This window comes from Aegilops tauschii, chromosome 7, assembly GCF_002575655.3.
Source record: "Aegilops tauschii subsp. strangulata cultivar AL8/78 chromosome 7, Aet v6.0, whole genome shotgun sequence".
NCBI lineage: Eukaryota > Viridiplantae > Streptophyta > Magnoliopsida > Poales > Poaceae > Aegilops > Aegilops tauschii.
Genome location: NC_053041.3, coordinates 598,135,672 through 598,158,748, shown reverse-complemented (window position 1 = coordinate 598,158,748; position 23,077 = coordinate 598,135,672). Strand labels below are relative to the sequence as shown.

At 44.7% G+C, this 23,077-nt stretch overlaps 1 protein-coding gene and 1 pseudogene across 1 annotated transcript; both read right to left on the bottom strand.

Moving 5' to 3' along the window:
* Positions 1 to 14,920: 14,920 nt before the first annotated feature.
* On the bottom strand, positions 14,921 to 15,435 carry LOC109753194 (aspartyl protease family protein At5g10770-like; annotated as a pseudogene).
* Positions 15,436 to 16,532: 1,097 nt separating this feature from the next.
* LOC109753193 (uncharacterized) lies at positions 16,533 to 22,228 on the bottom strand. Its single transcript, XM_073503074.1, has 8 exons — positions 22,177 to 22,228; positions 20,395 to 20,943; positions 19,568 to 19,809; positions 19,148 to 19,430; positions 18,263 to 19,011; positions 17,891 to 17,975; positions 17,019 to 17,825; positions 16,533 to 16,936 (listed from the first exon to the last, which is right to left on the bottom strand). Exons 1-8 carry the CDS (start codon positions 22,226 to 22,228, stop codon positions 16,533 to 16,535), a joined length of 3,171 nt encoding a protein of 1,056 aa, XP_073359175.1.
* Positions 22,229 to 23,077: the final 849 nt, after the last annotated feature.

The window sequence follows — 23,077 nt, the reverse complement described above, 5'->3', positions numbered from 1 at the left end:
CCGCGAGAGGGCAGATCAAATCCACAAGCCCTGCCGACCACGACACGACCTGGTCGATCAGTGTGGCAGTGCATCATCGGAACGGCGTGGCTCAGCTTTTGGCCTCCATGTGTGGTTGTGTTGTAGATAAGGGGAGGTGTCTTGGACATCTGAGGATTCATCTGAGGATTTGACATCTGAGGATTCATATATGGCAGTAGCAGCAGTAGTAGTAATATATGAATCTCTCTACCACGTATCTACCCAACCCAACTGCCTCCCTGTTTTTAGGGGCCAGTATCTATCTATGTACATACTGTAAATTGGAAGCCAAATCTGCTAGGTCCACAAATACTACTACTGCTGCTACACGAGTATTCATATATTTTTGGACGGTCGAGCTAACTAATTTCTTGCTTATCGTGATAGGACTACTACTATTGTTAATGGCCTGGAGAAAAACTTTTGCCTATCTCTCAACTGCGTATATATCTATCTTGAAAGCAATCTGATGCTAAGTACTACTAGTATCTAACTACTTTGGCCCTACTCTTCTCTTCTTGCTAGAACGCAACATTACGTACCTGCTGCTGACTGACTGGTCGGACACGTTCATGGCCATTTGTGTGATTTACCTACTGGTTGGCTGTTGTTTGACACCTTTCCAAACAGGTTTTGTGCTTTGCCTCCTCCAGTGTCATCATCAACACCAGGATGGATTTGTAAGCCAATGAATGCTTCTCCTTGGCATACACAAACAACAACACAGTGCGATCAATGCAATCATCCAGAGAAAAAGGCACAAACGGGAGAGATGACAAGATTTTATTTGCTCGCAAACTCAAGCAATCAATCAAATCAAGCATGATCCATCCATCCATCCAGAAATACATCAATATGGCCAGAAATTTGACAAGCATTCTCTTGTAACAATGGTAGTACTATCTATATATCAAAACATGATGTCAAGAGTAGTAGAAATACAACACTCAAAGTAAAACACAACGCCAGCTCATTGGATGGGAATCGTTTAGTATTAGTACTTGTCTCGCTCTATCCTTTTTTTTTTCCTTTTTATACGAAAAGGATCGGAACTACTGCAAAACTTCGCCGAAAGTACATAACATCTCAAAAAATTATATCAAGATTTAAAGACCACCGAACAACCATTACTACTATCAGCACGAGTCATCGACGCGTTGATGTCGCCACTCCTCTACCGGAGCCGGCTTGGGGTTAGGAGTCATTTCTTAAAGACAAGGCACATGTTTTATCTCCGGAAATTTCCTGGTAGTGTTTGATAATGTCTTTTCGCCCTTGATCACAGCCAATCCTCCAAACCTTATGAGGGGGGCGGTGTATGGGCCATGTGCAGGGAGTAGCTCACGAAGGATGGCCCACACGTTCAACTCGACGAGATTAGTTTTATAAGTCTTGTTAAATATTCCTTTGTGCTGGTGCAGATTCTGTGACAAGTGTGTCAAGGAGTGGCCGAGCTCATCGTCTTAGGATTGACCATGATTGGATGCATTGTGACCATGTGGAAACCATGGACACCATCAGCAAGGGAAAAAAAGATAAGTGGCAACACACCACACAGGTGTGTTGCCATGTTGAAACAGATAACATGTTTTTACTGGGTCTTGAGCCATGCTTATTCGTCCAGAGACGTGTGATAATTTTTTCTTCCGTTACAATGCACGGACATGTTTACTAGTTATTATTTTAAAAGACCCCTACATAGTCCGCCAAGGTGGAGCACAAAGAACTCCACCAGGTCCATCTCGTACGCCACAGGCGTCCGACTCAGTTTATCACTGGATAGAGGCCGCAAGCAATCCATGACCTTCTCCATTACCTTCTTCAAGACCACCGAACGACCATTACTACTGCCAGAACGAGTCACCGACACGTCGATGTCACCACTCCTCTACCGGAGCCGGCTTGGGTTAGGAGTCATTTCTTAATTAATGACAAGGCACATGTTTTATCTCCGCAAATTTCCTGGTAGTGTTTGATAATGTCTTTTCGCTCTTGATCGTAGCCAATCCTCCAAACCTTATGAGGGGGCCGGTGTATGGGCCATGTGCAGGGAGTAGCTCACGAAGGATGGCCCACACATTCAACTCGACAAGATTAGTTTTCAAAGTCTTGTTAAATATTCCCTTGTGCTGGTGCAGATTTGGTGACAAGTGTATCAAGTGGTTCATCGTCTTAGGAATGACCATGATTGGATGCATTGTGACCATGTGAAAAATCGTAGACACCATCAGCGAAGGAAAAAAAAAGATAAGCGACAACACAGGTGTGTTGCCGTGTTGAAACATATGACATGTTTTTACTGGGTCTTGATCCATGCTTATTCGTCTAGAGACGTGTGATAACTTTTTTTTCCATTGCAATGCACGGACATGTTTACTAGCTATTATTTTATAAGACCCCTACATAGTCCGCCAAGCTGGAGCACAAAGAACTCCACCAGGTCCATCTCGTACGCCACAGGCGTCCGACTCAGTTTATCACTGGATAGAGGCCGCAAGCAATCCATGACCTTCTCCATTACCTTCTTCTCGAGGTCGAGGACGAAGATAGCGCTGCTCCTGTACAGCACGAGCAGAGCTCCCATGTCGAAGTCAAACCACTTCTCAAAGGTCTGATATAGCGGGTGATACTTTGGGTACGGGACCGCCATTGGAATTCTGATCACAGTGCGGAGCCACGCTGCAGGGATGTCGTCGCCACCTTCTCCGGCTTGCTGCGTCCAAACAGTCACGTGCATGAGATACACGCAAGCGACCGAAGCTTGCCGTCTCTGCTGACGCAGAGGAGCGGCGAGCCTCCGGCACGGATAGGGAGCTTCGTCACGGAGGCGCGCGCCGTGCCCGTGCCCGTGCCCGTGCCCACATCCGCGCTGAGTTTGTACAGCAGGTCGTGAACTCGATCAATGCATAGCCAGTGCGCCGCGCCCTGGTGAACGACGGCGGATGTCTCAGCTACACGGGAGAAGCGGGGGCTGCCCAGGCATAGGGTGGGCGCGCATAGGGTGGGCGCGCTCCAGCTGCGTGTGGCAGCGGAGTAAGAGTTGAGATACACCTGATGATCTTTTAGGGTGGCGAGGAGTAGCTGCGAGAACGCGAAGCGCCCTGGCGATGATGGCGGCTGCTTCCCATCGATGTCGCTGTCAGCGGCTGTGATGATGGCGTAGCCGTGCACGTAGACGGAGCACTTGAGAGGCGGAATAACATGGCGTTCGCCGGTGATAGGGTTGCAGAGGCCAAGGTGATGGCTGCTCGTGTCCAAGGTGCGGGGGATGAGTTTCATCAGGACGATGCCACGGCGTGCTGCCATGGGCTTGGCGTAGTTGAAGGTGCCGTCGTCGTCAGCGACGAAGGAGGTGAGGGCACATGCCTTGCGGCCAAGCGGCGACCCCGGCGACGGTAGGAAGGTGGGTGCGAAGACAGAGGTGTGCTGCATCATCCGCGTATCCATCATCCTTCCACATGGATCGAATCTCGTCTGCTGGAAGAAGAAGCCGAGGAGGCGCGCCTGGTGCCCCACGCCCTGGCCCGGGCATAGTCCGCGGAGGAAGGCCGGGTCGGTGAAGCGGCGCAGCCACCGTCGGCATGTCATGGCGAGCATAAAGAGGCCTTTGACGTTGCCCACGCGGGACAGGACCTCGAGGAGGACGTCCTCCGGCAAGGCCGCGATGGCGTCCGTGCATCTCCGTGTATTAGCAGCCGCGTCCGCCATGTTATTTATGTTAGCCGTGCACGATCGATTAGCGCTTTGCGCTGATGATGGTTTGCTTCGGCCGTACCTCGACGAGGAACGTTCGAAGCTGGTTAGTTGGGATGATGGATCGATTGTTGCTGCTCCGAACCCCAGAGATTTCCAACTAGTACTACTCATGTAAGCAAAGCCAAGACTCGATGGAAAGCACGATTCCGATTCAAACAAAGGCCGAAAGTTGTGGATTATATTCCAACACTCCATCATTTTTTTTTCAAAGTAAAACACCACGGTAACTCATTGGATCGGAATCGTTAGTGCTACTTGTCTCGCTCTATCCTGGCTACACGCTAACTGAAAAGAGTCACCAGTGGAAAACAGGGCTTTGGTTCGGCCTGTCCAGCCCATTAATCCCGGTTCAGTCACGAACCGGGACCTATGAGGGGCATACGTCCCGCTTCGTGAGCTCAGGGGGCCGGCCGGGGCCTCGTGGGCATTGGTCCCGGTTCGTCTGGACCCATTTGTCCCGGTTCATGTTACGTACCGGGACCAATAGGCCCCGCTCCTGGCCCACATACATTTGTCCTGGTTCTTGGCTCGAACCGGGACAGAAGGGGGGCTTTAGTCCCGGTTTCAGCCACGAACCGGGACAAATGAGTTGCCTATATATACCCCATCGCCGCAGCAGAGCACTCCACAGTGCTTTGTTTTTTCTGGCCAGCGAGGGGAGGGCATTTGGGTGCTCTAGCTCACCTTCTATGCACATGAGGTGTTCGATGAAATGCCCGAGACACACTAGTTAAGCTTTCTCCTCTCGAAACTTGACCTCCGAGCTCCATTTTCCCCGAGATTTGTCTAGGTTTAGCGGTCCGTCACGTCCCGTCCCCGTCTTCATCGCCGTCGATCGCCCGCGCCGATCTCGTCGCCGGCACCACCGTGGTGAGCCTCTTGTTCTTATCTTTTTCTGAAAGCAAAAAATTGTTACTTCAAATAGATACTTGTCTAATTTTCGTACTTTTATTATTCCTTGTTATTATATAGTGCGATTGTTTTGGTATCCGCCCCCGTCGGCCCTCGTCCTGTCTATGATTCGGATTTGGTATTTATTATCCTTTTATAACTATTTGGTTCATTTATTGTTTATGGCAATTATGCCGACCAACGTGACATATATTTTATTTATCTAGGAGGTAGTTGAACCGGAAATTCCAACCGACCCTATTGTCGAGAGGTTAAATTTAGTTGAGGAAGGAAACAATTACTTGAAGAAAAAAATAAAAAAAATTGAGGAGGAGAAGATGATATTGGAGTTGCATATTGCGGATGTCGTCGATAATCACAAGATCAAGATGGATGCAATGCGGTTGAAGATTAGAAAGATTAGAAAATATGACATTCATACCGAGGCTTGGTATCATCATGCCATTGGATCAATTGTTACCTTGGTTGTGATTATGATCGCATTTGTTATTGCATTGAAAGGTTTTACATAGTTTCAATGTATGGTTTAACTAGATGCTTTGGAGAGCTATATGTTGTTCAATTTGAACTATGTATGTACTTTGGTTTTAATGTGATGATGAACTTCTATTAGTTTGGTCACTTATCTATCCATGTGAATCTGTAATAGTTTTTGACACACATAATTATATATAATGCATTTTTAATGGTGCGTTTTGCACACACAAAAAGTTTGGAGTTCAAATAAGTTCAAAAAATGAAATCCCTTTGTAACAGATGAGTTTCCGTATGAAACCCTGATACTTCGAAAGAGATTGTCTGTTTTGTACACGAAGTGCATCTAGTTTTTGCCGTAACCCTCACAACTTTTTTGCACATGCTATATGGGTGAAATGATGATACCATGCCAACTTTCAACCTTTTCAGAGTTCATTTAAAATGCTTTTGAAATTCAGGGTCTTATAGCTCAAAAAAATCAGTAAATGCATGAAAAATAAGAAATGAAGTCAGAAAGGGTTGAAAATTGATAATGTGGATTTGAATGGTGCATTTTGAACACACAAAAAGTCTGGAGCTCAAATAAGTTCAAAAAAATGAAATCCCTTTTGTAACAGATGAGTTTCTGTATGAAACCCTTATACTTCGAAAGAGAATGTCCGTTTTGTACATGAAGTGCATCTAGTTTTTGCCGTAACCCTCTTAACTTTTTTGAACATGCTATGTGGGTGAATGATGATACCATGCCAACTTTCAACCTTTTCAGAGTTCATTTGAAATGCTTTCGAATTTCAGGGTCTTATAGCTCAAAAAACAGTAAATGCATAAAAAATAATAAATGAAGTCAGAAAGGGTAGAAAATTGATGATGTGGCTTTGAATGGTGCATTTTGAACACATAAAAAGTCTGGAGTTCAAATAAGTTGAAGAAAATGAAATCCCTTTGTAACAGATGAGTTTCCGTATGAAACCCTGATACTTCGAAAGAGATTGTCCGTTTTGTACACGAAGTGCATCTAGTTTTTGCCGTCACCCTCTCAACTTTTATGCACATGATATGTGGGTGAAATGATTATACCATGCCAACTTTCAACCTTTTCAGAGTTCATTTAAATGCTTTTGAATTTCAGGGTCTTATAGCTCAAAAAAATCAGTAAATACATGAAAAATAACAAATGAAGTCAGAAAGGGTTGAAAATTGATGATGTGGCTTTGACTAGTGCATTTTGAACACACAAAAAGTCTGGAGTTCAAATAAGTTCAAAAAAATGAAATCCCTTTGTAACAGATGAGTTTTCGTCCAAAACCCTGATACTTCGAAAGAGATTGCCCGTTTTGTACATGAAGTGCATCTAGTTTTATCGTAACCCTCTCAACTTTTTTGCACATGCTATGTGGGTGAAATGATGATACCATGCCAACTTTCAACCTTTTCAGAGTTCATTTGTATTGCTTTTCAATTTCAGGGTCATTTAGTGCAAAAAGAATGAACTAATAGCAAAAATAATGAACTTAAAATAACCAATTAAAATATTATGTTATGATCAACTAAAACAAAACTATAATATTCTTCAATAGCAAAAACAATCAACTAAAAAGTTTTTTATAAAACTCTAATAGCAAAAGGAATCAACTAAAAAGCTTTTATAAACCTCTAGGATTTTTTAAACTAAAATTATATAAAATTTATGCAATTGAAATTATCAAAGTATTTTCTGTTCAAAACATTAATGGCAAAAAAAATTCATAAAGAAATTTTTTGTTAAAAGCTTTAGTAGAAAAATAAAATAACAAAATCTGTTCTTGATTAAAATAGAGATTTAAAATAACCTAAAAATTCTCAAATTTAATATAATGATAAAACACAATAATATTAAGTAGCTGGAAAACGGATCATTCAAAAATCTATTTTTTTAGTAAAGTTATTCACAAACTAGTAATTCACACTAATTTAAAAGAATTCAAATTTAAACTATTCAAATTTGAAAATTAATAGCACTAACAGAAAGTCTATAATTTTTGTGACCTAACAGAAAAAACGAATTAAAGAAATAAAGCAAAAAACAAAAGAAAATAAATAATGCAAAAAACAAAAAAAACTAGAAAAAAATGCCACCTAATGGGCCACCACGGCCTGAATACGACTAGAAACCCCATTGGGCCAGGATTCAGGCCCGTAGTAGGCCCACAGGCACGGAGACAAGTTTAGGCCAGAAGGCCTGCAATAGTGAGGAGTTCGAATGGGATGGCACATCAGCGCTTATAAACAGGTGCCAGAGCTCCTCAACTAGCGAGGTGGGACTAACCTTCCCACCGCACCACACCAGTACAAGGCTTTTGGTCCCGGTTGGTGCCACCAACCGGGACTAAAGGTGTGCATTGGTACCGGTTCGTGGCACCAACCGGGACCAATGCCCACCCTTTAGTCCCGGTTGGTGCCACCAACCGGGACCAAAGGCCTCTGCTTCCCGCCCTTTGGGCTGCTGAAAAGAGACCTTTGGTCCCGGTTGGTGGCACCAACCGGGACTAAAGGGGACATTGGTCCCGGTTGGTGCCACAAACCGGGACCAATGCTTTGTGTATGTAAGCAAGACTTGTAACAAAATTCACTTCGCATCTCACAGTTGCCGCCCCGACGACGCCGACGACATCGACACCGCCAGGCTGCCGCCCCCGACCGCCGTCTCCCTCGTCGCCGTCGCCCCTGCCCCGGCCTCGCCGCACCCTGCCCCGACCTTGACGCGCCCTGCCCCGACCGCGCCGTCGCCGAGCCCTGCCCCGACCTCGCCGCGTGCGCGCTGCCCCGACCTCGCCGTCGCGCACGCCAAGCGCCCTACCCCGACCTCGCCGCCGCTCGCCTGCACTATGAGCCTCACCGCGCCGTTCCCCCTCCTCTCCCCCTTCCCCCCCGTGCCCCAATGCCGCCGTGCGCCCGCCCCAACGCCGTCGCCCGCCCCGACGCCGACGACGAAGGCCCTGTTCACATTGTAGTAGTAGTAGATGATCTATGTATGTTCATATGGAAAAGTTAGGATTTTTTCTGTTCATAGAATTTTTTTGGTGATATTATTGTAGAATATGCAAATGTTTGTATGTTCATATGCAAAGAATATGTCATTTTTTTATAGAATTTTTATGATTTTTTTCTGTTGTAATTTTGTTCATAGAATTTTTATTGTTTTTTCTGTTGTAATTTTGTTCATAAAGTTTTAGGATGAAAACAAAGAAGAAGAAGAAGAAAAATGTTTGGAGGAGGAGAAGTTTCGTTTAGTTTTAGGATTATTTTAGTTTATATTTAGTTTAGGAAGAAGGAAAAGAAAAGGAGAAGAAGAGGAGAGGAAGAAGAGGAGAAATAAATAAGAAGAGGAAAAAAGGAGAAAAAAAACAAGAGGAGAAGAAGAAAGGAATAGAGGAGAAGAAGAAAAAAATAGAATTTTCTATTTTTTTCTTCTTCTCCTCTATTCCTTTCTTCTTCTACTCTTTTTTTTTCTTCTTCTTCCTTTTCTTTTTTTATCGGGTATGTAGTTATTGATATACCCCGTCCCCGATAACTTCGACATGAGGGGGGGGGTCGCCGAGGGTTTGAGGGGCGAGGGTCGGGAACTAGCTAGGGTAGAGGGTCGAGGGTCACCGAGGGGTCGATGGTCGAGGATCGCCGAGCAGTCGAGGGTCTGGCAATGTGCACAAGTTGACCGAAACCCTTGAATCGTTGCTGAGGCCACCCAAATTTACCAAGTTAAAAGAGCGTTATCGTCGAGGCCACCCCGAACCCTTGAAGCGTTGCCGAGGCCACCCCAAACCCTAGAGAAGCGTCAAGGCCACTAATATGATTCCTTGTTGTGATTAGGTAGCTAGGTCTACGTTTGCCAGTAATATATCCACCTGCTGTCATGTTTGTATAATAATTGCCATGTTGTAATATTTGCAGAAACAATGGAGCACGGACGAGACGAGGCAATAGAAGAGGTGTTGGGGGACATACTCTTAGCCGGAGGGATGTCTTGTCGTATCTTAACGACAATGATGGTCTGGAAGGACAGGGTGAAGAAGCAGGCTACGTTGATCGAACAATGGAGGAGGAAAGACATGATTATGATGGCTCCGGTGACCGAATGCCGGTGCAAGAAGGAGACCGTGATGACGGCTCCGGTGACCGAACAGAGTCCGGCCAGGTATATATATTAATTAAGCCTGTGCTGACTAGCTAATTGATGCATTCATTGTTTTGGTATGTACACATATTAACTCTCGTCTTTCTTATTTTTTCTAGCCCTCCAGATCGAGCACAACTTCGGTAAAGAGACGAGGCCCGAAGAAAAAGTTGCGCTCGGATGAAAGGTTTGAGACCACAGCAATCGCACGCGATGGCCAACCGATTGAACCCATTCGGACAAAGGATGCATTTGCTGCTCAGTGCGAGGTTCTTTTTAGGGACAAGATCCCGATCAGCATCCACCAATGGTTAAAGCCTAAGAAGGAAGACCCTGAGGTGTCTTATGTCAACGATATGCAGAAAGATGATCTTTGGACCGCGCTGAAGGCAAATTTCACCCTACCGCCAGAGGAGGATCCAGAAAGGCCAGTTAAAGAGCAATTGATCAAGTCTCATGCTCCTAAGAAGATGGCAGATCTATTCAGGAGGTGGAAGAATGAGCTGAAAACATCGTTTGTCAACCAAGAAAAGACAACAGAATTCATCGGCCGGTATGAGAAGATCAGAGATCACTGAGACGAATTTGTGGCCCACAAGACATTGGACAAGAGTAATAAGATGTCAGCGACAAACAAGAAAAATGCTGCGAAGAAGCAGCATCACCATCGCACGGGGTCAGGTGGCTACCTCAAAGCCCGGCCGTTGTGGGCCAAGGCTGAGAATGACCTGCTTGATAAAGGGGTCGAACCAGAGACATTGAACTGGCCAGACCGTTGCCGGACTTGGTTCTTCGGGGTTGGCGGAACCTTGAACCCTATATCAGGGAAGTGCATTTGGACGAACGAGCAAGTGCGAATACCCGTCACGAAGCTTCTGGACTATATCGCCGCAGCGCAGCAAGGGACGTTCGTTTCAGACAGAGAGAACGACGAGCTCACAATGGCCCTTCGGAATCCTGAGCACCCTGGACGGACATGAGGCACACCAGGCTCCGTTCTGTGGAAGGCTGGGTTTCCGGACGCAGGCGGTTACAAATGCCAGGAGAGGAGGAAGAAAGTGGAGCAGACCCAACTACAGGCGCTGCACGCAAGGGTACAAGTGATAGAGGAACGAGAATCAGTTCGCAGCAAGCGACCTGCCGAAGCTACCCCGCCATCTTAGCGGAGAAGCAGCGTGGCTTGCACCGAGCTGCTTCAGCTGGAGCCTGTCTTCACGACTCCTGCTAGCTACCCCATGGATGCTATCACATAATCTCAACATTGCCACCTTATGACGCAAAGGCAGAACTTCAAAGTCAAGGCGGCTGTCGGCTCTGTTCGACCTCCTGAACCCGACGCAATTTTTCACTGCCGTCCAATTCCAAAAGGATATGCTAGGGTGGCGGTGGACGAAATAACAGAGGGATTTGAGTACCTCGAGCTTGACCACCCTACCGGTGAAGGGGAGACTTGGCTGGGTTCTGCTCTGAAGACTCCATGCCTATGGCGGAAGGAGCTCATCAACCTTCTGAACTGGACGCCTCCGCCTCCTCCTCCTTCTTCGGCGAGTCAGTGCACTCCGCCTCCTCCTCCGCCTCCTCCTCTGGTGAGTGATCAGGGCACTCAGCCTCCTTCTCCGGTGCGTGGCGGCACTCCGCCTCCTTCTCCTCCTGCGCCGACGCGCCCGAGCAGCCAGCCTCCTCCTTCTTTGCCTCGTCAGCAAGGGCGGAAGAGACCCGCCGCCGCTCCGGCTGCTCCGGCGCGTCGTAGTCCTTCTCCTCCACCTCGTAAGCAAGGAAAGAAGACAGCCGCAGCCGCTCCTCTACTCTGGCGTCTAGCAGTACAGCAAGAGGCGGGAGGCAATACAGATTCGGTCCATCTCTCAAGCCTCTAGAGAAGTTACCATACGAGAGTACCGACGAGGAAAACGCAAAGATCAGTAAAGCCGAAGTGAGGGACTTATTTGAAGCGGTTAAAGCAAAGAAACATCCACCTCTGGAGGAGAAGATAGATCCGGTGAAAGCGAAGCGCACTATCGATGCCCTGAAGAAACCACCAAAGTCTCCACCGAAAAACAACTATGATCGCATTATTGAAAGGTCATATATCGAAGCGGAGCGGTCGGGAAGTACTATCAGTGATCGAAGGTTAGCAGAACGACGAGCTGGGAAAAATTGCCCAGCTCGGCGAACAAGCGAACCAATCGTGCCCCCCGCTCAAGGTGTCTAGCAATATCGTCGCTAGTCATCCAGAGATTTTGCCCAATACCAATCTTGGAGATTACCTGCCCGACGATGTACATTATGATTTCTTGGAGGTGGAGGAACACAAATACCATTACGGGAAGCCTCTCGTCAAAGATGAAAGATCTCTAACAACGATGATGCGAAGATTCCATGATTGTTACATGAAAACCTGCAGAGAGTCTGGGAGGCAGAATACTTTGACGCTGAGAGTTAAAGAGGAGCATGACCTCATTGGAATTGAACTGTTGTCTGTTCCATTTGAGGAGTTCTTCCAGTTTTTCAATCAAAAGGCCCTCGATAAATTAGCGGTCACTTGCTACTGTCTGCAAGTACTACTTCTGTCATTAAGTCTCTATATATAGCTCAGCTCTTTCATTGCATGTATATATAATTATCCTCACTATATTATGCAGATTGAAGATCGCCGAATTGAAGAAAAGACAGATGGTGATATTGGGTTCATTAACACAAATCTCATAGATCAATATACGGTTGAATTTCAGGCCAAAGATACCGAGGCCAACTTGCTACGATCGTTGGTAATAAATCAAAACAAAGATATAATACTCTTTCCTTACAACTTCAAGTGAGAGTTATTGTCTTGTGCATATTCGGTTTCCCTTATTAGTCGAGGTTATAGTAATGTAATTGATGAGTTATGCATGTGTGCGCAGGTTCCACTATATTCTCCTAGAGATTAAGCTTGAGCAAGGACTAGTAACTGTCTTAGACTCGAGACGAAAAGATCCCCAGGAGTATGCGGACATGACTGAAATGCTCGAGAAGTAAGTTAAATCGATCATTATCGCACCATATCAGCAACTTTGTTCACTTCCTGATATCAAGTAATTGTTTTCTTTGTCTGGCAGGGTTTGGAAAAAATTCACCGCAAAAGCTCCGAGACTGCCGGGGAAGCTGCGATTTAGACACCCGAAAGTAAGTACTACTAGCTAGTTCCGCGCATCTCCTAGTGATTCAAGCGCTAGTTTCATCAATACCATTTAGCATGCTTGCTTATCAGTTTGATTGACCTCTATTTCTTGTAAAGTGGTTGTGGCAGGAAGCCGGGAATAATTACTGTGGATAGCACGTTTGCTAGTCCATCCGCCACACGACCTGTGAGCGGGGCTACTCTAAAAAAAATATGAAGTGCGTAAGCAATAATATTCACAATTTTATTTTATTACCATCATTTGTGTTGAGTTTCATTCATTCATACATATGTATTGACCCCCTTCTTCAAATTAATAGATGTTCCAGATGCGGGATGAACTCCTATCACCAGATCACATGCGAGCAATTCAAGAGGAATTGGCGGCATTCTTTCTTGACCACGTGATCAATAAAGACGGAGAATACCATGTGGACCCTGTGTTCATATAGAATTAGGGGATTATATTATAAGAGATCTTGTATTTTATATATGTAGCCAGTAGCGTCGGATAGATATACGAAAACTTGTTGTTCGACCAATCTCTCGGAGAAGGAGAGGTCGATATCACTTCTCTCTGTATGCATATGTTCATGATGATCTTCTGTTTCCTTCATTTGCTTACTAGCTAGCGTGTCGAGTCCTCTCTATACATATAGTACGTAGCATCGACCAAGCACGGAGATAAGAGAGGCCACTTCTCTCTATTAATTAGCTAGCTAACACTATATATGAAACACCTAAATTAACCCACCAAAACCCCCTAAACCCACCCCCTTTCAAAAAAAACCTCAGCTCCTGCCAGCTGCTGACGCGTGGATGCCACCAACCGGGACAAAAGGCCCTCCTGCCTGGGCTCGCCGCACCGGTCACGTGGAGGCCCATCTGTCCCGGTTGGTGTAAGAACTGGGACTAAAGGTATTGGGCTTTAGTACCGACCCTTTAGTCCCGGTTCCCCAACCGGGACAAATGGGCGTTACGAACCGGGACAAATGGCCCTTTTTCTACTAGTGAGTGTGGCCACTAAACCATGAGTTTTTGTGTAGGAAATAAATTGTTTGAGGAGGTAGTATCTGTAAAACTTAAGTGAACTATGTTATCAGGTTTTCGCCCGTAGAATGTTTTGAGCCGAACATTCGCATTTTCGCCCGTAGAATGTTTTGAGCCGAATATTCGCAGCGGTTTCCTGACAGTGCACCAACCTGCTTCCCTTCTTTCCCTTCTCCTCCATGCTTGTATGAGGCCATCGAACTTTGTATTTCCGTTAAGCAACTACTCCCTCCGTTTCTAAATATAAGTCTTTTAAGAGATTTCAATATATACTACATACGGAGCCAAATGAGTAAATCTACACTTTAAAATATATCTATATACATATGTATATATATAGTCTATATTGAAATCTCTCTAAAAAAGACTTATATTTAGGAACGGAGTGAGTAATGAAAAGGGGATGCCCGGTTGGAAAAAAACCCGGCAAAGCTTTATGTGCCGGAAGAGCTTTTTACGAAATGTGGTGTTTAAAATGGTTATCACCTCATTCGTAGTGCATTAAATTTAACTCTAACCTAGCCCTGTCCTATCAAATAGACAAATACTACCTCCTTTCAGAGTTTATTAGTCTTGCCTTCGTATTTTATGTTAAACTTTGATTATAAATTTGACTTTTGAAATTTAGCGTATATAACACAAAAGGCACACTATTTGATTCATATGTGAAAGAGATTTTCAATAATAATTTTGTTCAAATAAAGTATAATTTATTATTTAAAAAAATCATCGTTTTATCCTTAATAGCAACAATACAATACGTGCTTGTTTCCCTTTTAGTCATTGTGATAGATCACTCAAGATTGAACCCACAACCATGCACACCTCCCTCTGAAGAACTCTCTATCAATCTTGGCTAGAGAAAACAAATAGATTAGAAAGCATACATGTCTTCTTAATTATACAACAAATAAACTTCATAAGATTCAATATAATTCAATGAACATCATATCATAAAGTGAAAATTCATCATATCCCAACAAACACGGCAACAGATTGCATCATATTGATGTCGATCATGTGAGGCAGCGCACGGGAACTTTGTATTGAATCACAAGGGAGAGAGGATGCCATCTAGCTACTGATATGGAACCTAAGGTCTTAAGAAAATTACTCACACGAAGGTCGATGAAGATTGCTTCGGTGATGGATTCCCACTCCCGCCTGGTGCCAAAACAGGCCTCAAAATTGGATCTCCTCGGAACAAAAACTTGTGGCAGCGAGAAAAATCATGAAACAATGGTACAAGTATTTCTCAAAATACAGGATTTATCGGTGAAAGAAACGACTTAAAGAGGTCCAAAGGGCCCCACGCGGCCTCCCCATGCGGGTGGGCTCCTAGCCGCGCCACTTAAAGAGGTGAAAGAAATGACTTGAAGTGACGGCTTCCATTACACCTAACTCTGTCGGACGTAATGGGGCGTCACAATGATCCCGTCAAAGGCGAGGTTGTCGACGGCGCCCCCGGATAACACCAGCACGACGGTGAGCACGCTGATGTTGGACTGGCCACTGATGTCTAAGCACGTGTCGAAGCCCACGTTGGTCGGGTAGCGCTTCATGCCGGCCTTGAACGCCGAGGCCAGCGCCGAGTAGGCGGTGGGCGGCAGGTGCGTGATGACGGTGCCGGAGTCGACGATGGACACGGCGGTGAAGACGGAGGAGGGTATGTGTTGAGCTGCCTGCCTCCCACCCGGATGGCCTGAAGGCGCACGACGTAGAACGTCAGTGCCCCGCGGTTTCTATACATCGGCTTCATGAAGAAACTGGAAGTAGAAGTTGGTGCACCGAGAGTGAGGGACCCGCGCGAGCCTGGATTCGGCGGGAGGCAGTAGGAGAAGGCCTTGCCCAAGGTCCCCGCGGTCTGGGACACGAGAGACTCTGCGCCGCTGCCGAGCCCCATGAGCCCCGCTGTTTGTTACCTGGGAAGGAGGCCCGAGTTAGACTGGCTGCACCCTAATTGGAAGTTTTTGACGGCGGTGGAGCCTAGCGCGAGGGTGTCGGAGCCGTAGGTCTATGTCGTGCTCGAGCCGTCGCCGTAGGTGACGTTGTACTGGCACCGGGAGCCGGAGCAGCTGTTCCCCTGCCCGTCCTGGCTGACCTGCACGCAGGCGACCTCTCGCGAAAGTAAAATCGTGTCTCTCGCGAAAGGAAAAAGAAAAAAGAAAACACATTTTTTTTCTTTTCTGAGAGAAAAGCAAAACCGTGTCTGTCGCGGAAGCAAAGCCGTGCCTCTCGCAGAAGGGAAAAAAAGAAAATGTGTTTTTTCATTTCCGAGATGCACGGCCGTGAAAGCAAAACCATGCCTCTCGCGAAAGCAAAATAAAAACCGTTTTTTTGTGCAAATTTTTCTTCGAATTTTTAAGAAAGACTAGTGAAAACCAAAATAACACGTCTAAAAAGCCGAAAACGCATGAAAAAAAATCTGGAAGAAACGCCCAGAGCACAACATGTGACACGCTCTCAGCCCAGTCCGGAGTGATCGTTGGGAGGCTGCCGAAGAAGCGCTGGTTTAGCTCTCCGGAGCTGTACGTCCGTGTCGTACGTGACCACCCGGTCAGGCCTTTTTGTATTCAACAGTGGGCTGGATCATCCAGTAGGCTTCTCTCTCGGGAGTTACAGTCACTACTAGGCTTCAGGCCTTACACCTTTCAAAGGGTGTGTCACATTTCTAAATCACACGTACAATACATAAAAATACTACCCCGTGCACCTAACATGGTGAGATGACTAGGGCTACTAGTCAAAATGCATGGATAAATATTAATTTATGTACCCGGTTCAGTGTAACAATACTTCATAGATACTTCAATATATAAATTTAAAACCCAAAATAGTAGGCCAATATTTTCTAGCTCCATGCCCGCCTGGGAGTTTGGACAGGTGGTAACCCATGTCTGATTGCTAGGTTAAACAAATGCTATTCTGGTTCAAATGGCAAGCAGAATGCGTGACATACTGTACATGTCTTGCCAATATTATTCTTACTGCATGGTGCATATAATGCATCTATGCAGTTATAATGACTTGCTCATTTTGCCTTCTTTCAACATGGTTATCTCTTATCTTGTGCATCCAAGCTGCTGCATCTCTCATGCACATCCTCTCTGATGATGCTTGCTTGCAACATGATATTGCAATTTCCATGATTGAGAACATGGTGTTGCAGACATCTTCCATTTTGTAGCTTCCACCCTGCAAACTTCTGACATAAGCTTCTTCAAAGGACAGTAGGGCTGGATCAACAATCTTCATTAACATGTCTGGGAATGCATTCTTGGCATACTTCTGTAAGGTCAGCCCATCTTTGAACATGTTATGCGTCGGTGCCATGCCTGTAAACAACTCGAGGATGACACTTCCAAAGCTGTATACATCTCCAGATGTAGAAACTTGACCACCTTCACCATATTCTACATTGCATAGAAAAAAGATCATGATTTGGCATTCAAAATTTCTGATATGACAGTAGGTGCTAGAAAAAATTTGAGGTACCTGGAGCGAGATATCCAATTGTTCCTCTTATTCCAACTGAGCTCTTTGAATTAATTTGTTGCTCAGCTGCTGGATCTAAAAGAATCTTTGCAAGGCCGAAGTCCCCAATGCGAGCAAGTAAATCACTATCAAGAAGAATGTTGCTTGGCTTCAAGTCACAGTGAACTATTGGTGGTTCGCAGTTGTGCAAGTAATCTAGTGCATCTGCAACATCAACGACAATATTTAATCGCTGCATTAGTGTCAAGCCTTGAAGTTGTTGTGTTGCATGTACATCTTGATGTAACCACCTGTCTAGGCTCCCATTAGGCATGAACTCAAACACAATGGCTTTGAAGTCATTTTGGTTTGAGTCCGAGCTTGAGCAGCAAGTGATGACACTAATCAAATTCCGATGGCGGATATTACTTAGTGCCTCACACTCGGCTAGAAAACTTTTGGAGGATCCAGATTGTTGAAGATCAAAAACCTTCACAGCAACTGTGGTCATCATATTTTTTAGCAGCAGGTCACACTTATAGACAGATCCATACCTTCCTTTACCAATCAAATTGTCTGCTGCAAAACAGCTTGTTGCTTGGAGCAATTCAGCATAAGAAACTCTAGGGTAATTTCCATCTACCAATATGAATCCTCTCATGCTGGTGGACTGAGCCCTTTGTTTCCTTCTTATTGTGAAGAATATAAGTGCCAAACTACAACATATAATGATGCCAACAACAACCGGCATTACTATTGCTAGAAGGACATGGTGTATCCGTAAGCTGTGTTCCGTGTATTCTGGTGGGCATGCGGGCAAACGTAATTCTGAGATGCCACCGCAGAGCCCAAAATTCCCATAAAATAAAAACCAGTCACATTACTGAACACACCTTGTAATGGAACCTTGCCAACTAGATGGTTGAAGGACAGGTCTAAATGGTAAATTGATGTCATGTTCTCCATATCCTCTGGGATCTGACCCGACAATTTATTGGATGCAAGATACATTGCTTCAATGCCAGCCATGAGCCCTAGCTCGCGAGGAATCACACCTGAGAGTGTGTTTTCTGCTAAAGAAAGCAATATCAAGCTTCGCATTTTGCTGATAGCTGTAGGAATGCTACCATTGAAGACCTATACGGGGAGTCCCCCCTTTTCGAAAAAGAAAAAAAAAACCGAAGACCTATTAAGCTTTGACAATTGCTGAGTGTATTAGGCAACGGCCCTTGTAAGTTGTTCCAGTGGATGTGTATGTAAGTAACCTGTGTGAGGAAGCCAACTTCTGGTGGAAGAGGGCCAACGAAATTATTATTTGAAAAATCTAGAGCATATGACAAGGATGACAAGTTGAAGATCTCTTTAGGCAATGGACCAGTGAACTTATTGTTGTCAAAGGTTGCTATTGTTAGCTCCTGCAGTCTCCCTAGGCTTGTTGGAAGTGGTCCCTCAAACTTGTTTTCGCCAGCGTAAAGTTGTAATAGCTTCGTCAAGTTCCCAAGGGAGGAGGGAATGAATCCTGTCAACCGGTTTCCGTTAAAGACTAAGACTTGTAGCGAACTTAGCTGTCCGATGCTATCCGGCAAGATACCAGTGAATCTGTTGTCAGATAATTGCAAATAATTTAGCCCACCAAGATTACTTAACCCAGATGGTATCTTTCCGGAAATCTCATTGTGATTAACACATAGAATCTGGAGTTGTGATGATAGGTTGGTAGAAGAGATTGGCAGTACGCCACCTAACTTGTTATACTGGAGGTTGAACAAGCGTAGACGTGTGCAATTTGCGAAAAACGTGACGAACTTCCAATCATGAGCTGTAGCTGCCATGAGCTGATTTGTTTCTAGAGAGAGGAAGTCTGGACAAAGCTTGCCAATATCAGGAGGCACTATTCCGGTGAAGTTGTTAAATGAGATGTCTAGGGAGTATATCTTAGTTGCATTGACAAGAGAAGCTGGAAGGCTTCCTGTAAAGTTGTTGAGTAGGTACTGGAGATTTGGGAGGTGATCCCCTAAGTTAGATGGCAGGGTACCATGCAACTCATTATTTTGTCACCCTGAAGCGGGTCAGAGAAGAAAGATTGTAGAAAGTTGTAGGAATAGTGCCGGACAGGTGGTTTTCTCCTAGGTCAATGTAAAAGAGTTTACCGAGCCTGCCAAGGCCCTCGGGGATGGAGCTCTCAAGTTGGTTTGATCTTAAATGTATTTTTTCTAGTGCTGAGAGGTTGGCAAGTGATGGTGGTATAATCCCTGTGAAGTTACTCTTCTGCAAGATTATGGTCCGGAGACTTGACAAGCCTCCGAGCCATGAAGGGATTTCTCCAGTGAGCAAGTTTGACCCAAGATTGATGCTTTGAAGGCTGGTGCAGTTCTTCAACCCAGCGTTCATGTCACCATGAAGCGAGTTGTTGGACAAGTCAAGATATCGTAACTACAAGAAGGTGAGATTTGTGAAGGTATTTCACCATGCAAATGGTTCAAGCTGAGGTCTAGAATTTTCAAGAAGGTGAGATTCCCAACGGAAGGTATTATCGGGCCAACAAGTCCCTCCGAAGAGAGGTTAAGCACCGTGACCCTGTTTGTGTGCTTAGCGCCACAAACGACACCTGGCCACCGGCAGAAATCACTTGTAGTGTTCCATGCAGCTAGGACATCCTGTTGGTTGCTTAGGCTTGACTTGAAGGCCAGCAAGGTATCCATGTCAGTTGTATGCTGGAACAACTGCTCTAGTGCCTGAACAGATGAACTCAATGCTGGTTGCAGTACATATGACAGGAGAAGCAGCACAAGAACAGGAAACATCGATGACACTGGGAAAGATGACAGATATATCAGCTTCAAGTAATTGCATACGTTACACTTAAAAAACAAGGCAGTTAACATGTCTAGCAATTATTGTCTACCGTAACAAACACATATCTCAGCACAACGAAAGAGTGCGGACCAGACTTACCGGATTTGTTATATGTTGTTTCCGGCCTCATTTAAACTTGCTTTGATGTGTTGCTCTTGTATGCATCATCTCTTGCCATGAGTAGCTTCAAGTAGCCTTGTCATGCCTCATACTTGGTTGAGCATCATGCCTTGTTCATGTGCGGTGTGTTTACCATGGTGTGTGCTTCTTCTTGTTAGTTCCCGTGTCGTTGTGATCGTGAGGATTCGTTCATCTTCGTGGTTTCATCCCGTGTCGTTTCGCCAGAATACTTCTTGTCAGATTGTAGAAAGTTGTAGGAATAGTGCCGGACAGGTGGTTTTCTCCTAGGTCAATGTAAAAGAGTTTACCGAGCTTGCCAAGGCCCTCGGGGATGGAGCTCTCAAGTTGGTTTGATCTTAAATGTATGTTTTCTAGTGCTGAGAGGTTGGCAGTGATGGCGGAATAATCCCTGTGAAGTTACTCTTCTGCAAGATTATGGTCCGGAGACTTGACAAGCCTCCGAGCCATGAAGGGATTTCTCCAGTGAGCAAGTTTGACCCAAGATTGATGCTTTGAAGGCTGGTGCAGTTCTTCAACCCAGCGTTCATGTCACCATGAAGCGAGTTGTTGGACAAGTCAAGATATCGTAACCGAGATAGATGACCAATTTGTGAAGGTATTTCACCATGCAAATGGTTCAAGCTGAGGTCTAGAATTTTCAAGAAGGTGAGATTCCCAATGGAAGGTATTATCGGGCCAACAAGTCCCTCCAAAGAGAGGTTAAGCACCGTGACCCTGTCTGTGTGCTTAGCGCCACAAACGACACCTGGCCACCGGCAGAAGTCACTAGTAGTGTTCCATGCAGCTAGGACATCCGGTTGGTTGCTTAGGCTTGACTTGAAGGCCAGCAAGGTATCCCTGTCAGTTGTATGCTGGAACAACCGCTCTAGTGCCTGAACAGATGAACTCAATGCTGGTTGCAGTACATATGACAGGAGAAGCAGCACAAGAACAGGAAACATCGATGACCCTGGGAAAGATGACAGAAATATCAGCTTCAAAGTATTTGCATACGTTACACTTAAAAAACAAGGCAGTTAACATGTCTAGCAATTATTGTCTGCTGTAACTTCACGATTATAATACTGCGCAGATGTAGCACAATAGACATTGTTTCAGCTGCTCTATATATATAAGGTTTCAGTATTGAGACTTGCTGACATAATAATTGTGGTTGTCCATACATCATCAGGTACTTGACGTTTCGATTAGAAAAATAAGCCACTACTACTAATGTCTCCATTAGTTCTTATTACATTGTGTCATTGCAGAAGTGGGGTGAGTGTTTATGTCATCTTGACATTAATATATTGCCCTTCGTCTACAGAAAAATACTCTTGCCGGTCCAAAATAAGTGTCATGGTTCACTTATTTTGGAAGGGAAGGAGAGTATGTTAATATCTACGACATCACATACGTATAGTATGAAAATACTACCCCCTCCCCCCTCCCCGGTTCATAAATATAAGATGTTTGAGTCAAGTGCATAGTAGGTCCTTGAACTATTTGAAGGGTGCCACATAAGTCCTCAAATTATGAAAATCATCATCCAGGTCCTCGAAGTACGTCAAGTGTGTCATGCTAAGCAAAATATAGGTCCTCGGACTACTTTAATGTTGAACGGATTTTGGACCTAGATGACACACTTACTGCACTTTGAGGACCCCGATGATGATTTTCATAGTTCAAGGACCTAGGTGACAACCCTGAAAAAGTTCAGGGACCTACAATACACTTCACTTAAGATGTTTTGGATATTTCAATATGGACCACAAAAGAACTGAAATGAATGAACAAATAGAGTAAAACATGTACATATACATCTGATTTAGAAAAAGTTAGAACATCATATATTTGTGAATGGAGTGAGTGTATTTTATGATGAATCTTGAAATTAATTTAGTGTTGAAGATATGGATTTATTCTTATAGCCTGGTTAAACTATTTTTGTCAGTTTACAACAGAGCTGGAACTTCAGTTAATTTTCATTTATAATGGATAGAGTAATTATTTGTTGATCGGAGGAACATCTAATAGCTAAAACAAACACATATCTCAGCACATATGAGGCTATAAAATTGGAACTTTACGAAAGATCAAGTGACTAATTTTCTTTGCCAATAATGGGATAATTAGCAAAACCAATATTTTTTAATCCAATTTCTGAACATCACTTTGTTTTGTAATATAATTTATGGCTTACTTCTTCCGTTGATTGTGTAATACATTTCTAACGCCTTCCTCCTTTTTCCCATTCACTGTTATTGGCTACTGATCTTTTTACCACAATCTAGCACCGATTTCCCATGGTTCTAATATCTTTGTTTTTTTATTTTGCTATGACGTTATAGCTTGTGGGCACTCGTTTACAAAAGTTAAACTACCTATATATATAGGTTCCACTTTCTCTCTTTGGTATTAAGTATGAACCATTCATGCTCCTACCTACTAAATGAATCCTTTTCCATTTCTGCTAGATCCATCTACTCTCGTATATTCTTTGAAAAGAAAAGGATGAGGAACCAGCCCTCTTCGTGCTGGCTGTTGGCCTTGCCCCAGGGAAGAAGGAACACACACGCACAGTAGGGGTAGAAGAACACACACGCAGACTTGGCACGCACACATCTTGTGCCTTTTTTTGTATTTCTTCTCGCTTTCACCAGATGCGATTACATGGCTTAAATAGCGGGACACTCACGGCTAAAACGCAGCCACTAACCCATTACTAACTACCATGCACACACACACACCCACTACTTGCATGCATGCATGCACACACAACGGTCCAGCCATACACATCGGCTTAGATCCGATTACTAGTCCGCTTAGCTAGCTACACACGTACATGTTTGAGTCACTTGCAAGTCTACGCAGATAACAAACTAGGAGCTCACTTTGCGCATGCCACAACTACTACGCCCACTTCTTTCTCCATATCTATCTGCTACGCGACTTGGCCGCTCGGACTCCGCGGAACATAATGCATGCAGCTAACTAATACAACTTAATTAGCTTTGCCTTGTGCACCAGAACACAACTCTGCGTGCACATACGGCCGCAGCTTTGACGACATGCATTACTCATGAAACAAACATGATCTGATC